Source organism: Lonchura striata, chromosome 2, assembly GCF_046129695.1.
Source record: "Lonchura striata isolate bLonStr1 chromosome 2, bLonStr1.mat, whole genome shotgun sequence".
NCBI lineage: Eukaryota > Metazoa > Chordata > Aves > Passeriformes > Estrildidae > Lonchura > Lonchura striata.
In genome coordinates, this window is record NC_134604.1 from 19,301,792 (window position 1) to 19,324,913 (window position 23,122).

At 44.8% G+C, this 23,122-nt stretch overlaps 2 protein-coding genes across 4 annotated transcripts in view; one reads left to right on the plus strand and one right to left on the minus strand.

The window, feature by feature from the left end:
• Window positions 1–612: 612 nt before the first annotated feature.
• Window positions 613–17,219, minus strand: PPME1 (protein phosphatase methylesterase 1). Of its 2 annotated transcripts, XM_077781210.1 has the most exons (14): window positions 17,047–17,218; window positions 11,820–11,914; window positions 10,892–10,983; window positions 10,185–10,242; window positions 9,633–9,684; window positions 7,734–7,888; window positions 7,028–7,118; window positions 6,622–6,687; window positions 6,294–6,426; window positions 5,722–5,848; window positions 5,244–5,288; window positions 4,388–4,452; window positions 3,295–3,362; window positions 613–2,681 (listed from the first exon to the last, which is right to left on the minus strand). In XM_077781210.1, the coding sequence occupies exons 1-14, from the start codon at window positions 17,142–17,144 to the stop codon at window positions 2,663–2,665; spliced, it is 1,164 nt and encodes a 387-aa protein (XP_077637336.1). In that variant the 5' UTR covers window positions 17,145–17,218; the 3' UTR covers window positions 613–2,662. The 2 variants fall into 2 exon arrangements, with proteins under 2 accessions (XP_077637336.1, XP_077637337.1); XM_077781211.1 differs by lacking the exon at window positions 6,622–6,687 and having other exon boundaries at window positions 17,047–17,219.
• Window positions 17,220–17,368: 149 nt separating this feature from the next.
• C2CD3 (C2 domain containing 3 centriole elongation regulator) overlaps window positions 17,369–23,122 on the plus strand; it is a 38,095-nt gene continuing 32,341 nt past the window's right edge. The window contains exons 1-8 of one of the 2 annotated variants that reach the window (XM_021544002.2): window positions 17,369–17,397; window positions 17,532–17,789; window positions 18,168–18,325; window positions 18,891–19,087; window positions 19,802–20,019; window positions 20,595–20,727; window positions 21,430–21,558; window positions 22,735–22,879. In XM_021544002.2, coding sequence (XP_021399677.1) covers window positions 17,382–17,397; window positions 17,532–17,789; window positions 18,168–18,325; window positions 18,891–19,087; window positions 19,802–20,019; window positions 20,595–20,727; window positions 21,430–21,558; window positions 22,735–22,879 — 1,254 coding nt within the window. In that variant the 5' untranslated portion in view covers window positions 17,369–17,381. Of the gene's footprint in view, window positions 17,398–17,531; window positions 17,790–18,167; window positions 18,326–18,890; window positions 19,088–19,801; window positions 20,020–20,594; window positions 20,728–21,429; window positions 21,559–22,734; window positions 22,880–23,122 lie in introns of those variants that run through there. The other variant, XM_077781212.1, reaches the window with a different exon arrangement.

Genomic DNA, 23,122 nt, shown 5'->3' on the forward strand with positions numbered 1-23,122 from the left:
ATCTGTAAGTCCCTGATGGCTTTGTCCAGTACACATAATCTGGCAAAACTCATCCTAGGTCTTAGACATTTATTTATTTAATTTATTCAATTAAAATGAAGCCTGCAACAGACCAGCATCCCGAAGTGCATCTCCTGCTCCTGCCAAACCTTGGGATCCTCCACTGGGAAAATTGCCACTGATCCTCAATCCAACAAGTGAAACAAAACCAAGAGAGGTTTCTAAGTAATCAAAAGGCTACAGGAAAAATGCAAAGATGGGAGTTTTGGGGTGGAATTTCTGTGTGTCCCTGTTTCTCATGAGCCAAAGAGAAGACTTTCTCTCTGCAGTTACTTTTATCACAGCCTGTGTATCCTTCACCAAATGCCATTTATCTCAGCTGCAGCCCCCTGTAAAACTGCAGCAGGATCATTAATACTTCTCAGACAAAAGTACAGCCTCAAGAATGTGCATGGCTTGACAGAACCAAAAGGAATTTCCCTTCCACCCACCCCCACAGTACTGCTGCTGTCCCTGGAATCCGTTAATCCAGTACCACACGAGTCCCTGAACATTGATCCAGGGCCAGGCAGGGCTGGGAGCTAACACGGAGCAACGCACCATTCAATTAAATAGGCTCTTGAAATATTTATTTTCTTTTCACTCACTCAATGTTAACAGCAAAACAGAATCCCAGGCAGCCCACAGGATTTCAGAAATCATTCCTTTTCCAGTGGTATTTCTACAGAATACAAAACTGATTGGCTTTCCACGGAGGGTTCTGTTTGGTTGGGCTTTTTTACAAGCTCACAAATCACAGGGATAGATAACACGAGGAATCACTCCAAGTCAGACTCTCCAGGTTACTTCAGCACAGAGGAATGTGACTTCACTATGATCATTCATGAGTATTATCCTGGGAAGTGAGACTCTGGATAGACACGCTGGAATAGTTCATCCCTAACAATCTGAACAAAGGGGACTCCTGCAGAAGAAAATTTTGACCATTTTGGGGATATGGCTGGGGAAAGAACTATTTTGTATCTTGACTACTGAAGAGCCACTGAATCCATCAGGAACTAAACCAGGGCGGATGCTACATCAAATTAATGCACTGACAGGGTGACTCACAGTGGGAAGCACAGAGAGCCAGCAATTGCTCTTTTAACACCTGAATGCCACTGCCAAAGTGCCAGGAGGGCATTCCTCTTTGGAATGAGGCCTTCCTGTCTCTAATCCACGTGCTTCCCAGCTTGATGTGTCAGGGAAGGGACAGGGAGCAAGACCACCACAGCTGCTGTGCCCAGTGAATCACAGCTAAGTGGAGCTCCACCAGGCCCAAGGCCATGGTTAAACCTTTGCCCCATCTGCACCTCTCAAGTGCCAAGAATTCCTGAAGGCTCTTGTCATAGGATGCACGGGGCAGCTCCCAGATCACCACAGAACTTTGCCTCGGCAGAGCAGGAAATCATTGGACAGCAGCAAGAGGTTATAGACACCAGGGAAAAAAAGGGATTTCACATCCACCAGGAAAATATTGAGGAAAACTGCTCCAAAACATGTCTGCTCTTACACTCAAAAGTGACTCTTAGGTGAAAGCAAGCCCAGGAACTGTCTGTGGATAACTGAACCCTGAAGAAAAGCTTGCTGTGTACATGGAGTTCTGGAAGGCAGGCAATGAAATTATCTAGGAAGCAACAGTGGAAACAAGGTCCTTCCTCTAAAACTGGGGAGAACAGCTGCCTACACCTCTGTGTCAACATCAGCAGGACCGACTCCAAGCTCTCCCAGGGTTTTTCCTACAGCCCATTCCATGTTTTTCCATCCCAAAGGCACTGATCTCTGCTCAGCTGTGTGTGGCAGCTACAAGAAGGGAAGAACAAACACATTCCAGGAGCAGAAAATAGCCAAACTGCCTGCTGGCCTCATTGTCCCTGCTGCTCTTGGGTCTTCCCCATAAATGCAGGTTCAGAGTCCTCTGGCCTGGGATGCGTCTGTAGTAGATGGAGTTATTCAGCCTCTTCTTCCCAGAGAGGACTTTAGATGAGCACCTGAAAAACTGCAAGACTCTGAAATGGAGCTCACAATCCCCCCTCTCCTTTTTGATTTACAATCCCATCCAACTTTGCCCAGGAAAGTGGCCTCCAGGCTTTTCCCACAGCTTAACCCCTAAGGCTGCTGCTGGTGAGATGAAGCCTGATCTCCCAATGAAGATGATTTCTCATCTGCTTTATGGGGAAAAAAAGTGTCTATATAAAACCCAAATCTAAGTGCACTTCCAAGATGATTCTACAATTCCACAGAGAAATCCTGAAGCTTTTGGCTGTGCTGCAATGTCCTCAGTGGATCTGGACTGCAGTTGGGTCCAAGAAAGCCTGAGAATCAGTGGAGATTGGTATGATTGACTACATGGGATTCCAGGACATCTTTCCTTGTGGCAGCAGAGAAGAGGATCCCAGTTCCAAGGGCCTGAAGGACTTTTTGTGGTCTTCAGTAGAAGCTGCTTCCCAGTAAGGAAGTCCCTAAGAATTTAGATATTCTGGAGAGCTAGTTCTAGGGGATGAATCTCACACCAACTTCTCACTGCTGCTGGACTGGGAGATGAGAGAATATGGATACATCACAGTGGCTCTCTGGTGCAATTTATTTACAATGGGAATCAGTGCTGGAGAACACCAGGATATTAACAAGCAGGAAACACACTAGGAAGCAAAAAAGAGAATGGAAGAAAGACTCCATGTTAGCATCGAGGTATTCTCTGCAAACTCTGCGACAACCTAATTTAGCTGTAAAGTCCTTAGGTCTTCTCCCTCTCTCCCTATTTACACATCAACCTACACTATCAAGCTTATCAATCACACCTTTCTCTCACTGCCTAGCTGATTACAGGGGCCTGACTTCCACAGACCATTTTGATAAGAAAACACATGAGATAAGTATGGAAAGTCTGCAAAGTGAAGCACATAGCTTTACCTGCATGATCTTACCAGTTGTTACAACACAGGGCCTTGGTTACTTAATGAAATATTATTGAAGCTAAATGCCATAAAATTTGTCATTTTGCATTCTGGCAGGCTCTAAAGAAAGAAATCTGCTTTGCTCAGCACATGTATATATATTTTCATTAGCACACACAAATACATGAGAAATTTAAAAGGAATACAAACACTGAATGTATTACTGGCTGTGATTCAGAGCTGTTTGTTTATCTGTGTTTTTTAGTACCATGCTAAAATTCCAGCCTCCCACCTCGAGAGCCAAACAGGCAGTGAGAACAGGAGCTCTGCTCAGGGACACAGCTCCATGGAGCCTTACCACTGGAATCCACCAATGGGCACTGTAAACCTGTGACGGATCAGGAATGTTGCAACAGCTTCTGCAACCTGAGAGAAGGGAAGAAAATAGCTCAAGATTTAAAGGGACACAGTCAGTTTTCAAAGCCTGCAGTATTTCCAACAACAATTCACATCCTCAGGAGTCTGCTGCTGAAGCATTTGCTCCTTTAAAACAAGAGTTCTGTATAACACACCTCCAGCTTTACTCTGACACTGAGCCTGCCAGCAAGAAGTGACCAAATTTTTTCTCCACTCATTTCAGTAACTCTTAAAACAATGTCTAAGTTTAGCAGGGAGAAAAGGTAAATTCAGGATGCAAGACAGTAACTTGGAATGGTTTGGGTTGGGAGGAACATTAAAGTTCATCCAGTCCCAACCCCTGCCATGGGCAGGGACACCTTCCACCAGACCAGGCTGCTCCAAGCCCAGTCCGGCCTAGTCAATATTACTCAGAATGTATAAAAAAGAGTAACAACTTAAAAACTCAGTATGTTTAGATAAAGTCACCTATTTCAGACTGGTAAAGTGAAGCACAAAAAGGCTGAGTTTTAACACAGCTATCAGTGCAGAATGAGCTTTAAAACCAGATGTGCTCCCAACCACAGGCTCTACTGGCTGCACTGCATTCCTGCTTCCATCTGGACACAAACCCCAGCAGTGCCCAGAAGCAGCACTGCTCTGTCAAAGCTGCTTCAGGGACATTTGGTTTCTATTTGGAAAATGTGAGCCACCCAACTCAACAAAACACAGACCAACCCCTAAGGCTGCAGCTTAGTGCAAGGGATAGTGGGGAACTGCATGAGGAAAAGGAAGGGAAGAGAAATCCAAACTCCACATGGGTAGAATTAGGTACATCACCACAAGCCTGAGAGTTAAATCCATAGCCCAGCCCTGTGGCATGCAACATCTTAGCCAGGGCTTTCCAGACACCTAAAAAATCCAAGCTGCTTGTGAAAGCCAGTTGTGCCAAAAGATGCCCCTGAATTATGATCTCTGCTGCATGGTAAGGAATGGATCCTTTTCTGTATTTCAGATCGTGGCTTATGTAGCTTCAACCCCACAGTGGGGCTCACCTTGTCCGGAGCATCTTCATGGACTGCGTGGCCACACTGTGGGAGGACCTGCATCTGGAACTTCCCTGTGGATTGAGAGAGTCAGCACATGGATCTCACCCTCTGCACCAACTGATCTCACTAATGTAGCTGGAAAAGAGGGCCCAGGGATGGCAGGAAATCTCAGCAGACTCCACACCATGCACAGCCCATGGTCTCCAAAGAAAATGTGGACCAGCTGCTTAGTTCACCTTTTCCAGGTGTAACTAGAACAGGTTCCCAGGAGTTAAAGTTAAGCTGGACTTCTCAGAGCTTCTCCATGCAGGCAAGTGTCACAGTTAGAACTCCTACCAGATTTACCTTAAGTTAACATTTATCCTGCTATCCAATACTACTTTCCAGTACTGGTTGCTCTGGAAAGCAAGGATGGGGGTAAAAAATCCAACCCAAACCCCAAAACACGAATGAAGGTGTTTAATCTTGGTCTGCTGTCTGTCAGAAACACTGTGAGATGGGACAATTTCGAATGGTTCCAAGTGTTCTAGCTAGGAACATCAGGAATGTAGCTATAAAGGGAAAAAATGGATCAGAAAGAAGCCCTCATTCTGACAGTCATTCTGATCCAAGAGAAGTGTAGCAGCTCCACTGCTGGGAGCACTGAACACTAGATTGAACAAAACCCATAGCAACAGCCCTTTGAACTGAACCTCTCCCTCCTCACCTTCCCCACCTTTTCCTGACCACAGCAAGAGAACACATTGGGATGGACAAATTCTTTAATGCCCACTTGTCTGGATATTGACTGTACCCATAGCAACAAGCTGTCATGCAAAAAGAGCGTTACAGTAAGGCTGAAGGAACAGTATTAAATACCTACCTTGCATCTGTCCAATGGTCAGATCTTTATCCAGCCTGTCAACACCTACAATCAAATAAACAAATGTTTTGGAGAACAGCCAGAGAGAATACAATTCTCTGAGCCAGACTTGAATCCATATTTTAAAAGAGACATTTGCTTGAAAAACAGAAAATAAGCACCTCTGACACCCATGACAAAGACATTTCACTGCTGCACCTTGAGAGAGTAAAGTTGCAGGAAAGAAACAGCCAAAAAGTGCAAGAGCACAGCCCTCCCTACAACTTAAAAGGATACTTACACACTGTATTTGCTCTGAAGGTACAAAAAGGGCTTAAAGCTGTATTTGAGTTTCGCTTGAGAAGTTCACACCATGCTATTTTAGGAGACACAGAGAAGCCCAGGTATTCCAGGAAATACAGCCCATTGCTGACCCTGTTCTCTAAAATGCACGTGTGACATCACTGTGATGCACACTAGGACTGGAAGAGACACGTACCAGCTAAAAGCAAAAGCTTTGGAGTCGGACAGCTTAGGAAGAGGTTGGATAAACCCCTGAACCAGCCATCCCAGTACTTTTCTGTTTTGGCCAGTTCGATTCGCCACGTGTATAAATGCTCCTTTGTCTGTAGGGAGGAGAGAGAGCTCTGCATTAGTGATCAGTAAAACAGCAGAAAGAAAACTAACTCAGGGAAATGGAAATGCATAAATACATAGATATAAAAATATAAAAAAATAATGTCTCCCTCTGGTGGATTACACACTTCCAGGGATGACCCTCCTTGCTTCTAAATCTCTCTCCAAATCAAAGTACATGAGCAAGGAACAAGAAAGTCAGAAATAGCTACACCAAGAGGAGAAGAGCCTTCAAGAGAAGACTGCATGATTCCGGGCACTCAATTTGCTATTTTTTACTGACACAAATAGCTCAAAAATTGTCTGAATATTTGGGCTTGCTCCCATCCAGTTTTCTCTCCCTGGAATGGCACCCTTTCCTATCAGAATGATTTGGATAACCACAGGTGACAGCTCTTGCAGGGGAAGCTGCAAACACAGCAACAAACTCCCAACCTCTGTGTCATCCTCTTTCTTCCTTTTGTTGACAGAGCCTCCTCCTTCCTCATCCTCATCCTCCTCCTCCTCTTCCTCAATAATTCCCTCTACTATGGCTTTAGGGCATTCAGGACTGGCAGCCCCTTCGCACCTGTGAAAATAAAATCAGAAACTGATTCCCTGACAAAAGAAAGAATCCAAAACAAAACATCACTCAGGATTAAACCATAGGTGTTCAGCAATTTTGCTTGAAGAAATTTTCATTTTCAACTGCACTTATGTAGGAATGTATTGTAAAACAGAAACAAAAGATTTTAAAATAATAAATAAATCAAAGGCCACCTACTGTTTGACTTGACCAACCATAGAAACTCTGGCAGATTCGAGATTTCTTATCTGTCCACTTTTTACACTAGGGAAAACAAAAATAATCATAAAACAGAAATATTTACTGAAGAGATTCAAGAATCAGCAGGCCCAGAAATGAGTTAAACTCCTCTACAGCTTAGGATTTCTCCGAACTATTCCCAAAGCTCCTGCTCTCAGTCTGAACAGAGTGGCTCAAGCTAAACTTATTCAAACCTCCTGTTGTCACTGTAACTGTGAGAAAGAAGGAAAAGTGCTGGTGGGGAAACAGTGAAACGGGGTTAAACCCATGGCAAGGGGCTGGGACACCCAAATTATATAAACTTTGTTTCCTTTGGGAGTCAGGCTACAAACACCAGTGATTTGAGATGGAGCCCAAGCTTTACCTCCACTCAATAGCATTCTCAAGCGACTTGAATGTTTTGGGACGACTCCTTAGGAAGTTCTGCATGCTGTTCAAGGCATCCATGGCTGTACCTAGAAGCAAATGGCATCATCTTCATCAGCTTCATGGCATCTGATGAAATTACTGCCACATCCCTCTGTAAAAAACTGTCTGGAACACCCTCACAGAAAGCTGGAGCTCCCCAGTGATTTTAATGCTAAGGAAAGTACAGATTAGTGTTTCTAAGCCAACAGTCATATTGCAAAATTACAATTTGAATAGGTAGGATGTTCAGACCATCAGAGAAAGCCGCAGTCATTTATCAGCATCAAGCATTACAGCAAAAGCCACCCTCTTCCCCACCAAGAAAGTGTTTCAAAGAAATTAGTGCCGTGGTCTGGTTGGCACAGTGTTGCTAGGTCATAGGTTTGACTCCGTGGTCTCAAAAAGTCTTTTCCAACCTAGCTGATTCTCTGGTTCTGTGACAGTAGCAGGAAAAAAGCAAACAGTACACCTGGGAAAAGGAAAAAAGGAAAAGGAGGGGTCACACTGGAAAGATTTTTGTGTGCGCAGGATCTGTAAGGAGGAGGGAACGGGTTTAAAACTAGGGCAAACCCTTGTGTATTCAGGGATCTGGGGCTAAGAGAAGAGCTGGGAGGCAGCAGCCCAGCAGAGGGGCTGAAAGGCTCGGCAGCAGGCACACTCACCTTCCACAACGTCGATCATGCAGAGCCCCAGCAGACTCGGCAGCAGGTTGGCGACGGCCGTGTGTACAGCGATGGCCCCCCCCATGCTGTGCCCGATCAGCATGATGGGTGGCGGCAGGTCCCCATACAGCGCTTCCACCACACTCCCCACGTCTCTGCAGAGGGACAGCGAAGCTGGCATGGCACCTCCACCTCCAGCAGGAGCAGGGACATGCCCTCAAAGCCTCCTCCAACCCGCAAGCAACAGACAAGCTTCTTCTGCTGTCACTGCTTCATCCCTGCACCAAAGCAGGAAACCCTGCCAGCAGGGCTTCCCTGCACATCCATGTAATTTCTATTTATCTATCCTTAATTTAAAAGATGTTCAAGCAACCTGGCCTAGTGGAAGGTGTTCCTGCCCATGTGGATGAATATTTATAGTCCCTTCCCAAATTCTGTGATTCCCTGTAGAAAGCATTTTAGGCTGACACTTGCTGGTGGGAATGCTGAGAAAAAGCTGTTAAATCATCTTGCATGGAAGCACAAACCAAGAAACTCATTGTTCTTAAAAGAAGAAACTGGAATTAGAGAGAGTAAAATAACTGGGCCCTGCTGACCATGGCAAAGATGAACAACACTAAGCACGAGCAAAAAGACTGAAACTCTCTATAAGCACAGATAGGCAAGGGGCAATTTCCCCACCCTTCCCAAAAGGCACCCCTGATAAACTGAAGCTGTTACTTCTTGACACCTTTCCCAGGATGGGAAAGCTGGCTGGTATGATTCTCAAACCCCAGAACAGCAGCAGAGCTAACAACTGAAATTTGAAGAGTAGTTTAAAGACTGCTTTAAAAAAGCAGCTTAAAGACCCCCCAGCTGGCTTTCCTGACTACAACCATCCAGAGGAATCTCAGAACTGAGCAGTATTGAAAATGGAAAACAAGTAAAAAAAATGAACAGGTTGACCAGCTTGTCTGCTCTGCTAGAGAAAACTGTTTGAGGACTTGATTTAAAAGAATAAACAGGAACACTAGCTACAATTTAAGGCTCCTATTTAAAAGGACTAAGTTTCAAGCTCATTGCTAAGAAGATGGGAAGGTTTCAAAACAAAATGAACTTGCTTTCCCCCCACAGCAGTGCTGCTCTAGATCTAAAATATTCTAATTATTTAATTCAGCAGTTCCTCAGGACAGTTACACATCAGGATCTGACAAGGCATAAGCAGCAGGAATAAGGTATACAATGGAAATCAGAATACATTTCACACATGGCCTCCCCTCAACAAACCAAGTGGATTTGTCCATGGGAAAGCTATAAAATCCTTCATCATTTCATTGTAGTCACAGCAAAGAGTCTCTTTGTACTAAATATGGGCAGAACATAATGTGCTCAGCAGTGGGTATTTGCTTTTCTTACAGTTTTATCAAGAGGGGGATGGATTTGCATGCCAAAGCAGGTCATGACACTTTGAAAAAGCAATTCTATGCTTGAAAATCCTGTGTCTGGGACCCAGACTTTGGGGCTGTTAACAGGCCAATGTGGGCCTGCTCTAAACACTCACTCCAAGGGCTGAGGAAGAGTCAAACTGGTGATTTCAAGCTAAAATACCCCATGGATGTCTAAGGGAAGCATTCCACCTCCATCAGAAACTCTTCAGCATGTGGCAAGTTTAAAGTGCTCACTGTTTAAAAACTCAGGGTACTGGGAGAACAACTCCAGTCTTTGGAATCTGACTCAGTTGGGAGAGACATCATTTCAAACTGTCCCAGAATGGAAGGAAAGCAGGGATAACTACCAGAGTCACGTAAAATTAAACTATCTTCCAGCTCCTTTGAATGAAGGCTGTCTACTCTCAAGTAGTTCAGCCAAGGAGAGAAAGGGGAGGTTTGTGAAAAGGGAAACAAGCATAAGTTTCCTTACTTTGACATAGTCTCTGCAGACAGATCCTCAGGATTCCTTACTGTCGTTTCTCCTAAAAAAAAACCCAACCCAAGTTAAGTTCACTTAAGTTGAAAAACTTCAGGCCCCCTCAGGACTTAAGAGCAGTGAGGGTACAAAGCTTTTAGGCATAGATATGAAGAGCAAGCCTACTGCAATGAACATGAATAATTAAGAAACAGAATTAACAGGAACACTTGGTCCTATGGGTGGGAAACACTGCCCATAACTGTTCTTTATAGATCTTAAAATGAAACAACAGCCTTATTTCTCATGGCAAAGACCACTTAAAGGTTATGGAAATATGAAAGACGGCTTGGTGGAAGGAAGTAGTCCACCACTGTCTCAAGCAGAAGTTCAGAGGGGGTCTCAGCTTCTGACAGAAGCCAGTCTTCCATCCCTGCTTTTGAATCCAAATTGGGATGCCTTAAGGATGTTTTCCTAGTCGCCCTGAGAAGAATTCATTGCATCTCCTTTAAAAAATGGGAGGTTGTAACATGCTATTTTGATTCCAGATTTATTTCTTTGACTTACCATGGCCTCGGAGGTCTAAGGCCACAATCCTACACTGGATCCTGTTAATGATTGCAGACTGCAAGGAGAGACAGAGAGAATATTGTTTGCAAAGTGGGATTAGCAACAACAAGCACTCCCAAAGTACAAAGAGGTCAGGGGAAACAGCTGAGGAATCTTTTTAAGGTAAGACAGAGCATAATAATTGCAACACAAGTATGCCTCAGTTTCTCCCAGACAGATCAATTTAACTAAGTTATTTCAGGCAGCACAGGGAAGTGGCATGTTTTGTTGATGGGAAGACTTCAGTGTTAAGGAATCGCTGATTATTTAAATAACAGCCCAGTAGAAGTGTGGAATTTGCTGATGGATTCTAAATAGAACCACCTACACAACTGGCAAAAGCTACCCAGACCTCAAAGTTACCCGGTCCTCTTATTTTGATTTTTCAGCTATTCAGTTTTTAAATGACTGGAGCAGTTAGTTGCTTTCCCCAAACCAAACAAATCCAGAGGTTAGCATTTTCCAGCTCCTAAAGACAGCCCAAACCCTCCATCTGCAAGGTGCCCCTGCACCTAAGCAAGAACCCCAACCACGTAAAGATAATATTGTTGTCTCTTAGAATACTGTCTTCCCATGTTTCCTAGAGGTGTATGGATAACTGCCTTCCACATTCAGAGAGCTCCATCTCCACACATTTATTGCTACAGAGCAGTGGCTTTACTTACAGTAAACACAGCCCAGGACAGAGCAGAGTGGCCTCCACCATGTAACAGCAGCAAGACAGGCCCCTCCAAGCCACTTTTGTAAATTCGAAAAGTGTATGAACAGTTAAGGACATTTCACTGAGTTGCTGAGTAGAATGGATTTTGGAGCTTGCAATACCAAACATTGTTTTATTTCTACCCTTCATTTATCTGACCAACAGATATTTTCAAGCCTTACCTGGACAAAAATGTAAATCAATTTAAGCTTCAAGAGTTGTATTCCTGCTGCCCAGGTTTTCTCCCCTGCCTATAATTCACTCATCTCCTTTTCTCCCTGGGCACAACAGGGGAGTGAAATAAGAGAAAACTAGAAATCCACTAGGAAAAAAGATGGGAGAGTTATTTTATACACAGAAAAAATAATGAGAGGGGAAGGGAATGGTTTTAAACTATGAGGGTGGTTTTAAATTGAGGGTGGTGAGGCTCTGGCACAGGGTGCCCAGAGAAGCTGTGGCTGCCCCTGGATCCCTGGAAGTGTCCAAGGCCAGGTTGGACACTGGAGCTTGGAGCAGCCTGGGATAGGGAAAGAGTGTGTTTAACTGTAGTTAATAAAAATCAATTAACAGCTTTGGGCCTAACATGGTTTGCATTATGAGAACCTGATGTTTCCCTGCAAAATATGCTATTGGACTGATGGAAACACTTTTTGAAATGAATGATTACTAAAGAAGCAGTATCAGGAACTAGCCTTGCTAGGTACAGTTCAACTGTCAGCCTAGAAGGGATAGTTCCAGTTACTGACACTAAGCCCTGCAGGAGACATAATGGAAGACAAGATGGAACACATGAAAAAGCTGAAGAATCCAAATAAACTAAACAAATGTTGATACCTCCCCAATCTCTGAGATTATGACAAATTCAATATAGAAAAAAAAAAAAAAAAAGGATATATCCTTGCCAGTGTCATTTTCTACCACAACATCCTCCATAGACTCAAAGTACTGGCTCCAAAGCACTGGTGAAAAATCACGCTTTCTTCCAGGGCTGCAAGACAGAAAAAATTCCGTAAGAAAGAGTTATTTTTAATGTCTTCCACTGAAATCGGCATCCAGGCCTCCTCTCACTGAAGAGAACATGCTGGTGTTACACAACAGTTCAGACTGGAAGCAAACAACTCATCCATGAAATTCCCATACAACCACAATATTCAGAATTTTATTGTCAGTGAAGAAATCCTCCCCTTTTTCCCCCTCCCTAATTGTTGCTCCTATTGAGGAAATGTAGTGGAAACAGAGAAAAAAGTCTTTTCCTCATCAAGTAATTCCAAGGAAGACTGAACAATGGTGATTTAGGTTACACAGACCCAAGCCAAGGGAAAATAAACAGAACAGTGATACTGTCCCAGTACAACCTCAGAGTTTGCAATGACCCACAGACAAAAGGTGCCCAGCTGATAAACCAATTTATTTTTTGCTTCCTTCAAAAGGTGCAGCTGTGCCCTCTCCTTGTACCCCCATTACTGACAAAAGGCTCCGCAATCAGAATTTTCTTGATGACTCAGTTGATGCAGAATTTGTTTCTCAGGCTGGTATTTACTCAGGAAGGCTAAAAGAGTAGTGCTTAATTTTGGAAGTGGCATAATTAGGCTCAATTTGAGCCCAGGATACAGGATGAGTAACAGTGCACCATTTTAACCATGTTTTTGCACTTCAACTCTTCTGGGGGAGGCAGGCAGGCAGCACAGAATATTAAAATCAAGCATGGGCATGAGGGGAGAAAGACCTTCACAGCAGAAAAATCCCTGCTGAAGAAGTTTCTCCTGAATTCTTGGCTTCCTAAAGAAATAGAAAATAACAGACAAAGCAGCTTTTCAATTTTGCAGAAACAAAATTTCTGTTTCCCCTGGTGTTTCTAGGATGTGAAACATAAACAGCCACCCTCTGAATGGACCAAATTCCCTCCTGTGGGTTTCCAGACTTCTTGTCAAATGTCTATTAAATAAAATGAGATGTCACACACCTACATAAATCCAAGAAATATTAATCTCTTTTACTGCCTCAGCCTAATCTCTTCTCCGATCAAGGGAAAAAATATCACATTCAAAGCTTAATTTTGCCCTGGAATCCATCCCAGCCCTGATCACATGCTCTCTCCATACCAGTTCTGGTTCTTTCTGCAGATGGAGAGAACTGCCCACAGCTTGGATGATTTCCCTTCTCTGGTTTTTGAATAGGTAGGATGTGCAGTTAGTGAAAATAAGTTCCATCACTCTTTCAAAAAGCCGCATTTCAACAACTGCAGTCACACTTTTGCACAGCATGTTAGAGGTGCTTTTGCGTTCCACTGCCCTGAGCAGTTCCAGGTGATCAGTAAATGTTGTCATATGCCTGGCTACACCCCTTCCTACATAATCCATACATCTGGTGGGCAGCAGGAACTCCCTGGTGACCCAGCCCTGGCACTACTGTGACACCAGAAATCTGTAGGGGAATTCTCCTACCTACTGGGGAGGCAGAGCATGAGGATGTGGCTGTGTGCCAAATGAACCTGTTTTTGTGGAAGCAGGGCTGCAGGATGGACAGCTACTGTTACACAGGGGAGCACAGCAGCCTCTTGGCTAGTGCCCAGAAATCACCTTTCACCAGACCAGGCCTCTCCAAGCCCCATCCAGCCTGGCCCTGGACACTTGCAGGGATGAGTATTTCTGTGTCTCCTTCAAATGCCATTTCTGAGAGCAGAGATCCAGTGCTAGAATTTTCATGCAAGAGGCAGGCAGATGCAAATACTGAGGCAGATCCATGAAGAGAATCTCATGACCTGCAAGAGGAACCCATGGAACCAAGGAAGAGCTCTTCCCTAGAAGCTTGCCACACTGATGCAGCAGAAGGAACCATTTTCAGAAAGTTCTTTTTCTGCTGAGAGCCCCTATTCAAAACTACTAAAGCAAATATAGAACAAGTGAATGAATCAAGAGATTTCATTCTGGCATCATATTTGAACCCAACCAAACCAAACATCATCTACAAGTAAGAACTGCCATGGCCGACAAGTTGTATTTAGAAATTCTAAAAATTGACAAGGACAGTATCTTAAGTTCTGCCTTAGAGATGCTGAATACATAAAACGTTTTTTCATTAAAAGGATTCCAAAGGGAAAAAATGGATTAAAAAGGAAAAAGTGAGTAGGAATTGCCACAACTGAACTACACAGATCTGATCCAATTGTGCCCTTCTAGATAATTAAAAGATCTTCAGAGATTGTAGATGACTTTTACTCACACATTGGAAAGGTTCAGCAAACTGACTTTCACTTTTAAATCCCATCTAGCTGCTTAACTCTGAGCCACTAGCCAAAAACAAAAGGCAAAAAACAAGACAGGAAATGCAGAAGCTGCTACAGCTGTTGGGATCTGCTGCCGTGGGGCCTCTTGCTCCACCAGTGACTTTACAAATTCTATTATTTTATTTCCCCACAGAACACAGAATCAGGCCATAAGCCTGGTTTTGTTTTATTTTGTGATTTTGATTTTGATTTTCATCAGTTGAGCAATTGGAAAGAATCACTTGCAACACGCAGGCAATTCCCAACACAGCCTTGGTGCTCCTTAAAGAAATGGACATGGAATTCCTCCCAGTGGCTGAGTTTCACCAACTGCTTGAGCTGAAGAGAAGCTCCAGCTTCCTTTGGGAAGGGCCTTTGCAACCATCATTTCTGCTGGAGAGCACTTAAATCCAGGGAGAAGAGGATTGTGCTAGCAAAGCAGGAATCAATGCCACGTGCTGTGAAATAGAATGAAATTCTAGCACACATCCCATGCTCCCGCAAAACCCACTCCAGACTACATTGCAGGAGCCATGTTTGGTATCAGGGAGAATTCCTTCCTGAAAAGGGCTGTCCAACCCTAGCACAGCTGCACAGATCCCCATCCCTGCAGGGACAGAAAGCTGTGTGGATAGGGCACTTGGGGATGTTGGGATAGTGGTGGCCTCGGCAGTGCTGGGGGAATGGCTGGACTCCAAGATCTTAGAGGGCTTTTCCAACCTGAGCAATTCCATGATTCTATTTGCTTCGGACAGTTTGACTTCTCAAATGAGACTCTCCCACAGAGAGACATAAGGAAGTGATTGTACTGAAAAATGAGCAAGAAAATAATAATTTTAAAAGAAAAAGTTAGAAATAAGTTTATTTTCACATACTTAAAGGTGCCATTTTTTATGAACTACTGAAACACACATTAACCTTTTAACAGCATATTGCCAAAAAATGTAAGACTTTATTTTGGTTAAGAAGTTCTCAGTAAATTCTATTTTTCTGCAGCAATCTCACATGCTTGGCCCTCTGCTTCTCAAGATCTGCTTTCAGCTACACCACAGTCACATTAAGATGACCTGCATGGTGGAAAAAAAGGGAATTAAAAGAAAGTGCCCAGCACACCAGTCAGAGGATTTAGCCACAGAAAAATCAAGTTGCTGGCATTCTTGGATATTAAGGTTAAACGCATTTTTTTAAAAGCCTGGCTTGCAATTCAAGAAATTGAAAGTGCAGGAATAAATTACATTTATAAATGTGAGATGCTTAATAAAGCAAATAAATATTTTCCTAAGTTTAGTTCTTTTTGTTCCCTGTAACCTTTGAATTTTGATGAACTATTTCAGTGCAGCCCTGTATATCTGCCAGCACTGTAAATCACACTATTTTCCCTGTACAACTAATTCCGTTCTCTTTTAGTGGAATTCTCTTCAGGGGGAATCTTGCACCTGTTTATACTGAACTGAACTTTGATAAGGATAAGCTCAGCTTAAGTTAAACTTTCTATCCCACTTCCTCTTGTGTCCTTTTCACAGAAGCCCCAAGCCCCTCTGGATGAGGTAATTCCATGTTGGATGTGCAGCACCTCCCACAACAGGAACATGACCTGTAAAGGGATTTACTGGGTGGTAGAGCAGTAAATCTAACCACAACATGATTATGAACTACTCCCCACTGCTTCCAAGGGAAGAATTCCAGGGGAATTCTTGATCCTTAACCGCAACACTGGATTTTGTTTCATTCATAATAATTTCCCAGAGAGAGTTTAAAACCCCTCCAATTCATGGTAAGAGAGGAAGAATTATATAAATTAACACTTGTTACAGCCTTAGACACTGGTCAAACTTCTCCCACAGCTCCTAAAATGTACTCTCAAACCCTGCTTAAAAGATTAAAGAGTATTCCAGACTTTTCCATCATCTCAAAATGCAGATTTAAGCAGGGATTAACGTCACTTGGCAGAGCACACCTACTTCACATAGGTGCCCGGAGCTGAGAAATTCTGTTTCACAGAATCATGGAATATTCTGACTCGGAAAGGGACCCACCACAAGCATTATCAAAGTCCAACTCCAGCTTAGGAATTCAGCTCCTGAGAATTTCCACACACCTCTCCCCGCAGTCACACTCTGAGGTACCACCCAGACATGGTGCTTGACCCTTCCTCCAAACACTGATGGCAAAAGGACTAGGAGAAAAGGGCTGGAGAGTTGATCCCAGCCCCTGCCACCTTCCCCCAGCCTAAGGATACTTTGGGCACTGATACCTTTGCAGCTGGAGAAGCCTGATCCAGGTGTCACTCTCCTGGAGCACTGGGAAGCAGGACCAACCCTCCCTCCAGACCCCTAAGAATGACCCCCCCTCGCTCCAGATCCCCCAGTAGTGACCATTCCCCGTCCCGATTCCCCAGGACGAGCTCTTCTCTGTGTATGTCTCGTGATAATGGCCATTCCCTGTGCCGATCCCCCAGGACGAGCTCCCCACTGGCCGGATCTCCTGGTAATCGACATTCCTTTGCCGATCTTCCAGGATGAGCTTCCCCCTGTCCAGACCCCCCGATAATTCCCTGTGCCCAATTCCTCAGGACGAACTCCCCTCCTCCCAGATCTCCAGATAATGGCCATTCCCTGTCCCGATCGCCCAGGACGAGCTCCCCTCTTCCCAAATCCTCCGATAGTGATTCCCCTCCGTCCAGACCCCGGAATAACGTACCTCCCTTCCTTGTAGATCCCCCCAGCAAAGACCACCCGTCCCTCCAGACCCCCAACACGAGCCCCACCTCCCTGCAGAGCCTCCGCTCCGCGGTAACCTCTCCCCCCAGACTCCCCCCCGATCTCGGCATCCGCCCCTGCCCTTCCTCCGCCTACCCCATGCGCATCTTCGACCCGGAATGGCCGCCGCCTCCGGGCAACGGGGGCCGAGGTGGGAGGCGGCCCAGATGCAGCTGCTTCTCCAGGGCAGACATGACAGCTAGGGACGCACCGGGAACACCGGGACCCCCGCGCCGCCCCCTCCGCCCCGCCTCGCCTCGCCGGAAGCGGCTCCCCCAACAGCGCCGCCACGCGGCACTAAGCGCACCCGCCCGCGTGGCACCGCGGGAAACGTAGTCCGCGCCCCCGCTCTGCCCGGCGGGGCGCGGGGCAGGACGGGAGCTGTAGTCCCCCGCCGCGGCGGCCGTTGCCGGGCGGGAGGCGCGGGCGGGATGCGGCGGAGGGGAGGTGCGGAGAGGGACAGAGCGGCGGAGCGGGGCTTGGGGGGATACAGCGGGGAGAGAAGCGTGCAGCTGTGGGACGGGAAGCGGCACGGAGGCTCGGGACGATGTACGGACCGCTGATGTCGCCTGTCCCCGCAGGTGCCGGCGAGCCCGCCGCCGCCATCAGCCTGCCGCCGCTGGTGCAGGGCCCGGCGCGCTGCTTCCTGCGCTGCAGCGTGCCCCGCGTGTTCTGGGCGGCCCCGCAGCCGCCCGCCGTGGTGCGCCTACGGTGGTGGGGGGAGACGTCCGGCGGCACCGTACTGCAGCCCGCCTGCCGGGCCGGGCAGCCCGCGGGGAGAACCAGCGCCCGCTTCACCGTGCGCTGCGGACCCCGGCAGCTCGCCGCCTACCTGGCAGGTAGGGACGCTACGCTTCGGGACCGCGTTAGGTTGGGGTAGGACGAGAGGACGCAGCGTTAAGGTGTGCCGGGGCAGGTTGGGGTCGGCCGTCGAGAGAAGTTTCTTCACGGGCAGGGTGGGTAGGCTGCCCAGGGGGTTACCCTCGAACAGCGGTAAGCATTTCCCTGTGTCCTGTTCCTTTCCTGGTAATCCTGTACTCGTTCATCATCATTTAGTACCAGTAATAATGTCTGTATTGACGCTTCTTCACCTGCTGCCCTGTTATCGTAATTTCCTTGTAGGACATAATGTTAATCTCTGGCGTTGCTGTCATTTTAGCCAAAAAGTGTCAGTTGTGACCATGAGACTGACTTGAAGATGTTCCTGATTTTTGCAGATATGGGCGTTCTGGTCCTGGAGGTTCTAACCAAACTTGACCACCTTCTCCTTGGCAGAGCACAGATCACTAAGCTGTCCCAGCTCTCTCCCAGCCATCCCATCAAAGGGTCTTTTCCTGTGGTGTCACCAACATCGGGTAAACTCGGAGAGCTGCAGGTAGTCTTGATGTCTTTGCTCATTATCATAAATTATGTGCTGTGACACTGGTATAATCAGGTGCAGGGTCAAGCTGTATATGGCACACTGCAGCTTTGCTCTCTGTCAAGGGCATTTCTGAGCTTAGGTAACAAATAAAAAAAAACAAATACTGCTGATATTGACTTTATTTTGTTCCAAGGGATGTGGGGTAGTTGAGCTTAGTGAGGAGCATGTGGTCATCTCTGTCACCAAGAGTGAGTGTTAACAGTGGATTTTAAATGGATATTTGGTTCTTACACTTCACTGGGCTGATAATAGAAGATTTGACATCTGGAATTAAGAAAATTCTGTCTTGCAGCCCTGGCTCTGGAAAATTGATTATGAAAGGCAGTTGACTGGGTCTGAAAACATGGAACAAGAAAGAAGTAGTTGTAAATATGTGACATAGCTGCGTAATGTAAATATTACTTTATGTAGAAAAGCAGCAGTTTTCCATTGCACAACAAGTGAAGTTTAATGCAGTGTTTACTGCACTTAAGTTAGGAAGAGAACAAAGTAATATTTTCACATTCTTGTCTTCCAGGTCTCACTGATTCTAGAACCTCTGCCAGAGCTGTATGATACTAGCAGCTGTGTGCTGACCACACAAGGAGGTTCAGTTGCTGCTGCTGCCCAGGGAAGCAGCAAGTCCCAGCTTCCTGCTCCATCCCAGCAGCCCAGGCACACACAGGTGACTGTTGAACAGGACTGGGTTGACAACAGCAAAGCCACATCTCCTAGGTATCCGTTTGTTTTTTTTGTTTTTCTCATGACAAAACTGTGGTTTATTTTGCAGTTCACACAGGATTTTTAGGTATGGCAGTACACTTGTGAGTTATGGGATGCTTGATGTTTTCAAACATACATCTTATATTAAATCCAGGATGTGGAGATTTCCAAGGTGACAGGGACAATTTCTTGTCTGATAAGAAATTTGCTTCTTAGGTTGACTTAGTTCAAGTCATGCAAGTTCACAAAAGAGGTGCCTCAAATCATCAAATCACAAAATAATTTGGGTGGAAGGGATCTTAAGGCTCATCTCATTTCAGCCCTGCTGCCAGAACACTTTCCACTATCCCAGGCTGCTCCAAGCCCCATCCAGCCTGGCCTTGGACATGGATGAAGCAGGCACGGCCTCTCTCGGTAACCTGTGCCAGAGTCTCACCGTGCTCCAGCAAATCACTTTCTCCTGATATCTAATCTAAACTTACCCTCTGGCAGTGAGAATCTGTTCCCCCTTGTCCTGTCACAAGATGCTCTTGTAAAAAAGATCTTTTTTTTAAAAAAAATCTTCTACTTGCAGCTTGGGTTGGTCTCTCTGATGGTCTCAGTGGCAGGTGAGGAATCATTAAAATAACATGTCATGTTTCCTGTTGGAGCATGTCCTGAAGGGAGAATTTGCAGAGCTCTGAATCCCTTTACCCACCTTCCTGAGTTGTCACTGTTTTTCCCTAGAGGAAGGGACGGTTTGCTCTACCAAAAGAATTCTGAAAACATGAAGAACACCTTTTCTGCTTCTTGTCACGGTGTGATTTTACCAGATGAACACTTGAAAATGAATCCTGCGAGTCAGCCCCTGTCGTTTCCCAGCAGCACTGATCCTGAAGCGCTTCCCAGGAGGAGCACACGGGTGCTCTCCATGCACAACGCCGCTACAAAAGACCTGCTGTCAGGTTTGTGTGCAGCTGGCTTCACATTTTAGATTTCACTGCAAACAGCTCTTGATGCTCTTTTGTCTGCCTGTATGGAGATGAGGTTTTCTGAAGGGAAAGACAGACTTCACACCCTCTTGCTGCATTATACCAAAAAGGCCTTGTCTTAAAACTTGCTGTTGCCTGGGCTGGACTGAAATAAGCTTTGGAGTAGGGCATGTTTCCATATGTGCTGTCTTTTGAGTTCCATATTCGCAGAAAAGAACAAAAATTAGACATCTTGAAGTGGCAAACTTCTCTTCCCTAAATTAGTACTGCTTCTGTATCCTAATAATGCCTTTCCAATACCTGACCCTGTGTGTGCAGAGAAATTCCCTGTGCAGTGGAGTGGGAGACTGATGGAGGATCATTCTCCCTCGCTCCCAGCTGAGCTGTTTTCTGGTGTATAAAACATATTTAATCCCCAGTGAGTCAAGATCTTTTTTTAACAGCAGAAAACAAGTTTCTTGACCGTAGCTGACACATTGATTATGTCTACACATTGCTCTTAAAATACATTTGAATGCTGAAATGTAATCCTTCTGCTTGTTTCCCAGCTCTCTTGGATCAAGGCAGTAAACTCCGTGATGCCATGGTTGTTTCTGCAATGAAGTCCAGCCTAGACATGGAGATTGAACTGAATAAAATATCTGATTTTATAGAGAGAGATGATTTTAAAGCACCAACAAAGTGAGTTTGGATTGAGGGAAGTGAGATGCAAGCTCCAAACCATAAATTTTGAGGCTTTATCCAGAAAACTGTAGATACTGAGATTCATAGGATGTGTTTTAGGATTCATTTGAGGTGAAAAAAGCACATCATTCAAATAGGAAGTTAATTTCTACCTGTGAATAAATGCGCGAATTTTGTGAATTTATTTTAATCTTCATGTAGTAAGCTTTGATTTAAGTATTTGATTTTAATTTAATTTTTTAGTATATTTGTATTTAGTTCTAAGTTATTTGTCAAGGAAATATTACATGTTGGTAGGGAATAAGAGTAAGACTTGAAAGACAGTGCAAGTGAAATGGCACTGCATCACAAGGAGCAGTTTTTCAGAGAAGTGTAAGTAATTCATAACCTAAATGCATTTTTTTTTTCCTTAGGGGAAAAGAAACTTAGATTTCTTGATTTTCTTCTGGAAAAATGTGAATATTACCTGTTGTTCTGTGATAACCAGAAAGCGATGTCATTGTCTTTGGTAGTCAGTGATGCTATTGCAAACTCAATTTAATTTCTTTCTGCACAAGCTATTTGCATTTGTGTTAAAGTGGATTATTTTGGACTTCACAGAAGACACTGATAGACCGATTAATGGATTAATCTTGAGTATGCCTTAATGTCTTTATTTGTCCTTTTTCTGCTGTCTCTGCTTCCATTGCTGTTACCCAGGAGCCCAACAGGCTTGAAGTCCAGTTTTGTGCACACTCCTGAAGATTTCCATCACTTTGGATCTGAAGTTTCAGGTCAGCAACTCGACCTAAACTCTGAAGAAGGAGCAATCCAGTTACTTTTGGGCAGGTGAGTGTGATGCACTGGAGGCTTCTGCAAAATTGTCCTAATCTGACCATTTTGAAAAATGTCTCCTGACCCTTCAAGTTGTCCACATTTTTGGGAATGTAACCAGTCACTCCTGTGCAATTGATGCAGGTGCTTTATAGCTCAGCTTTAATGCATGATGTCCTGGATAGCTCCAAGCCACTTGGTGTGAAAGTGACAGAAAGATTGTCAGAAGGATTAACCACAATCTTTCATAAAACTAAGTTACTTAATAGTTGTAAGTGTTGTGGCTTAAAATATTACATAAAGTAAGCACATAAAACAAGTGCCATGTTTCCTGGAAGAGGACATACTCTGTAAATTAAAACTACAGCTATTTAAAATCTTTCTCCAGATATTAAATGCACCTTTTCCTCTAATTTTGTGTAGCGGGAGCATAAATGATGCTTCCATTGTGTCCACATCTGCACCCTGAACACACAGCTTCTGGGTCAGATATGGTTCAGAATTTATGGTTCATGTTCTTGTGCCCTGCACTTACCTTTTCACTGTGGTTTATCAGTGGATAACACTGTAGTGTTTCAGATCATAAAATTATTTTAAACTCACAGCACAGAGGAAACCCTTAAACCAAACTACCCCCAGCTTGTATTTAAAGATACTTGGATTTTCACCTACTCAGGTATAGCTTGGAGGTTTTTTTTAATCAAAGTAAACTGTCCTTAGGTATTACTGGTATCTTAAAGCATTCTAGAAGTTATAAAGTAGTAAAGGGTAAAAATTAGAGGTTGATATTCATAGGTATATTTTACAATGAAAATCATCAAGGTCTGCAGTTGGTTGTCCAAAGAGGTTGTGGAATCTGCAGCTTTCAGGACACCCAGAATCCAACTGGACAACTTTTTGTTTGCATCCCTTCCCTTTGAGCAGAGGTTGGGCTGAGTGATCACCAGAGATCTGTTCTAACCCGAGCTGTCTCGCACTTCACACGCACTGCTTTCCTGCTGGGGCAGAGGCGTTGTCCCAAGGTAACCCTTCTGTCTGGCTCACAGACATGCTGTGTGAGCACAGCTTGCCCCTGGCTGGAGCCAGCATGGCCCAAATCCAGGATGAAGTAGGCAGTATTGTCCACATCCCTTAGAGACTGACTGCAGAACCTGGAACGCTAAAGTGCATTTCTCTCTCTTGTATCTACAGTGCTGATTTCTCTCCGGGGTGTTTTTGGGATCAAGCAGGCTCCCTGTGGGATTCTCTCTCCCTTGGCAGCGAGGTGTATGACAGTGAACTCGGTGATCCCCATTATGACCAGAGTCTGCTGGAGAAGCTTTTTTACACAACTGCTGTAAGTGCAAAGTCAAAGGAAAACGTGCATTCCCTAATGTGCAAAACAACGGACGTTTGTGTGATCAGAACTACAGACTTCAGTCTTTTAAGGCTGAATAACCACTGAGTATCATAAAATGCTTGGGAGTACATGTATACATTGCTTTAAATTAATATTATTTAAAGAATATTGTTATGACTACAAAGTCAAGCATCGAGTTTGGAATTTGCTGTGATTGAAGCTGTCCAGGGAGACTTTGTT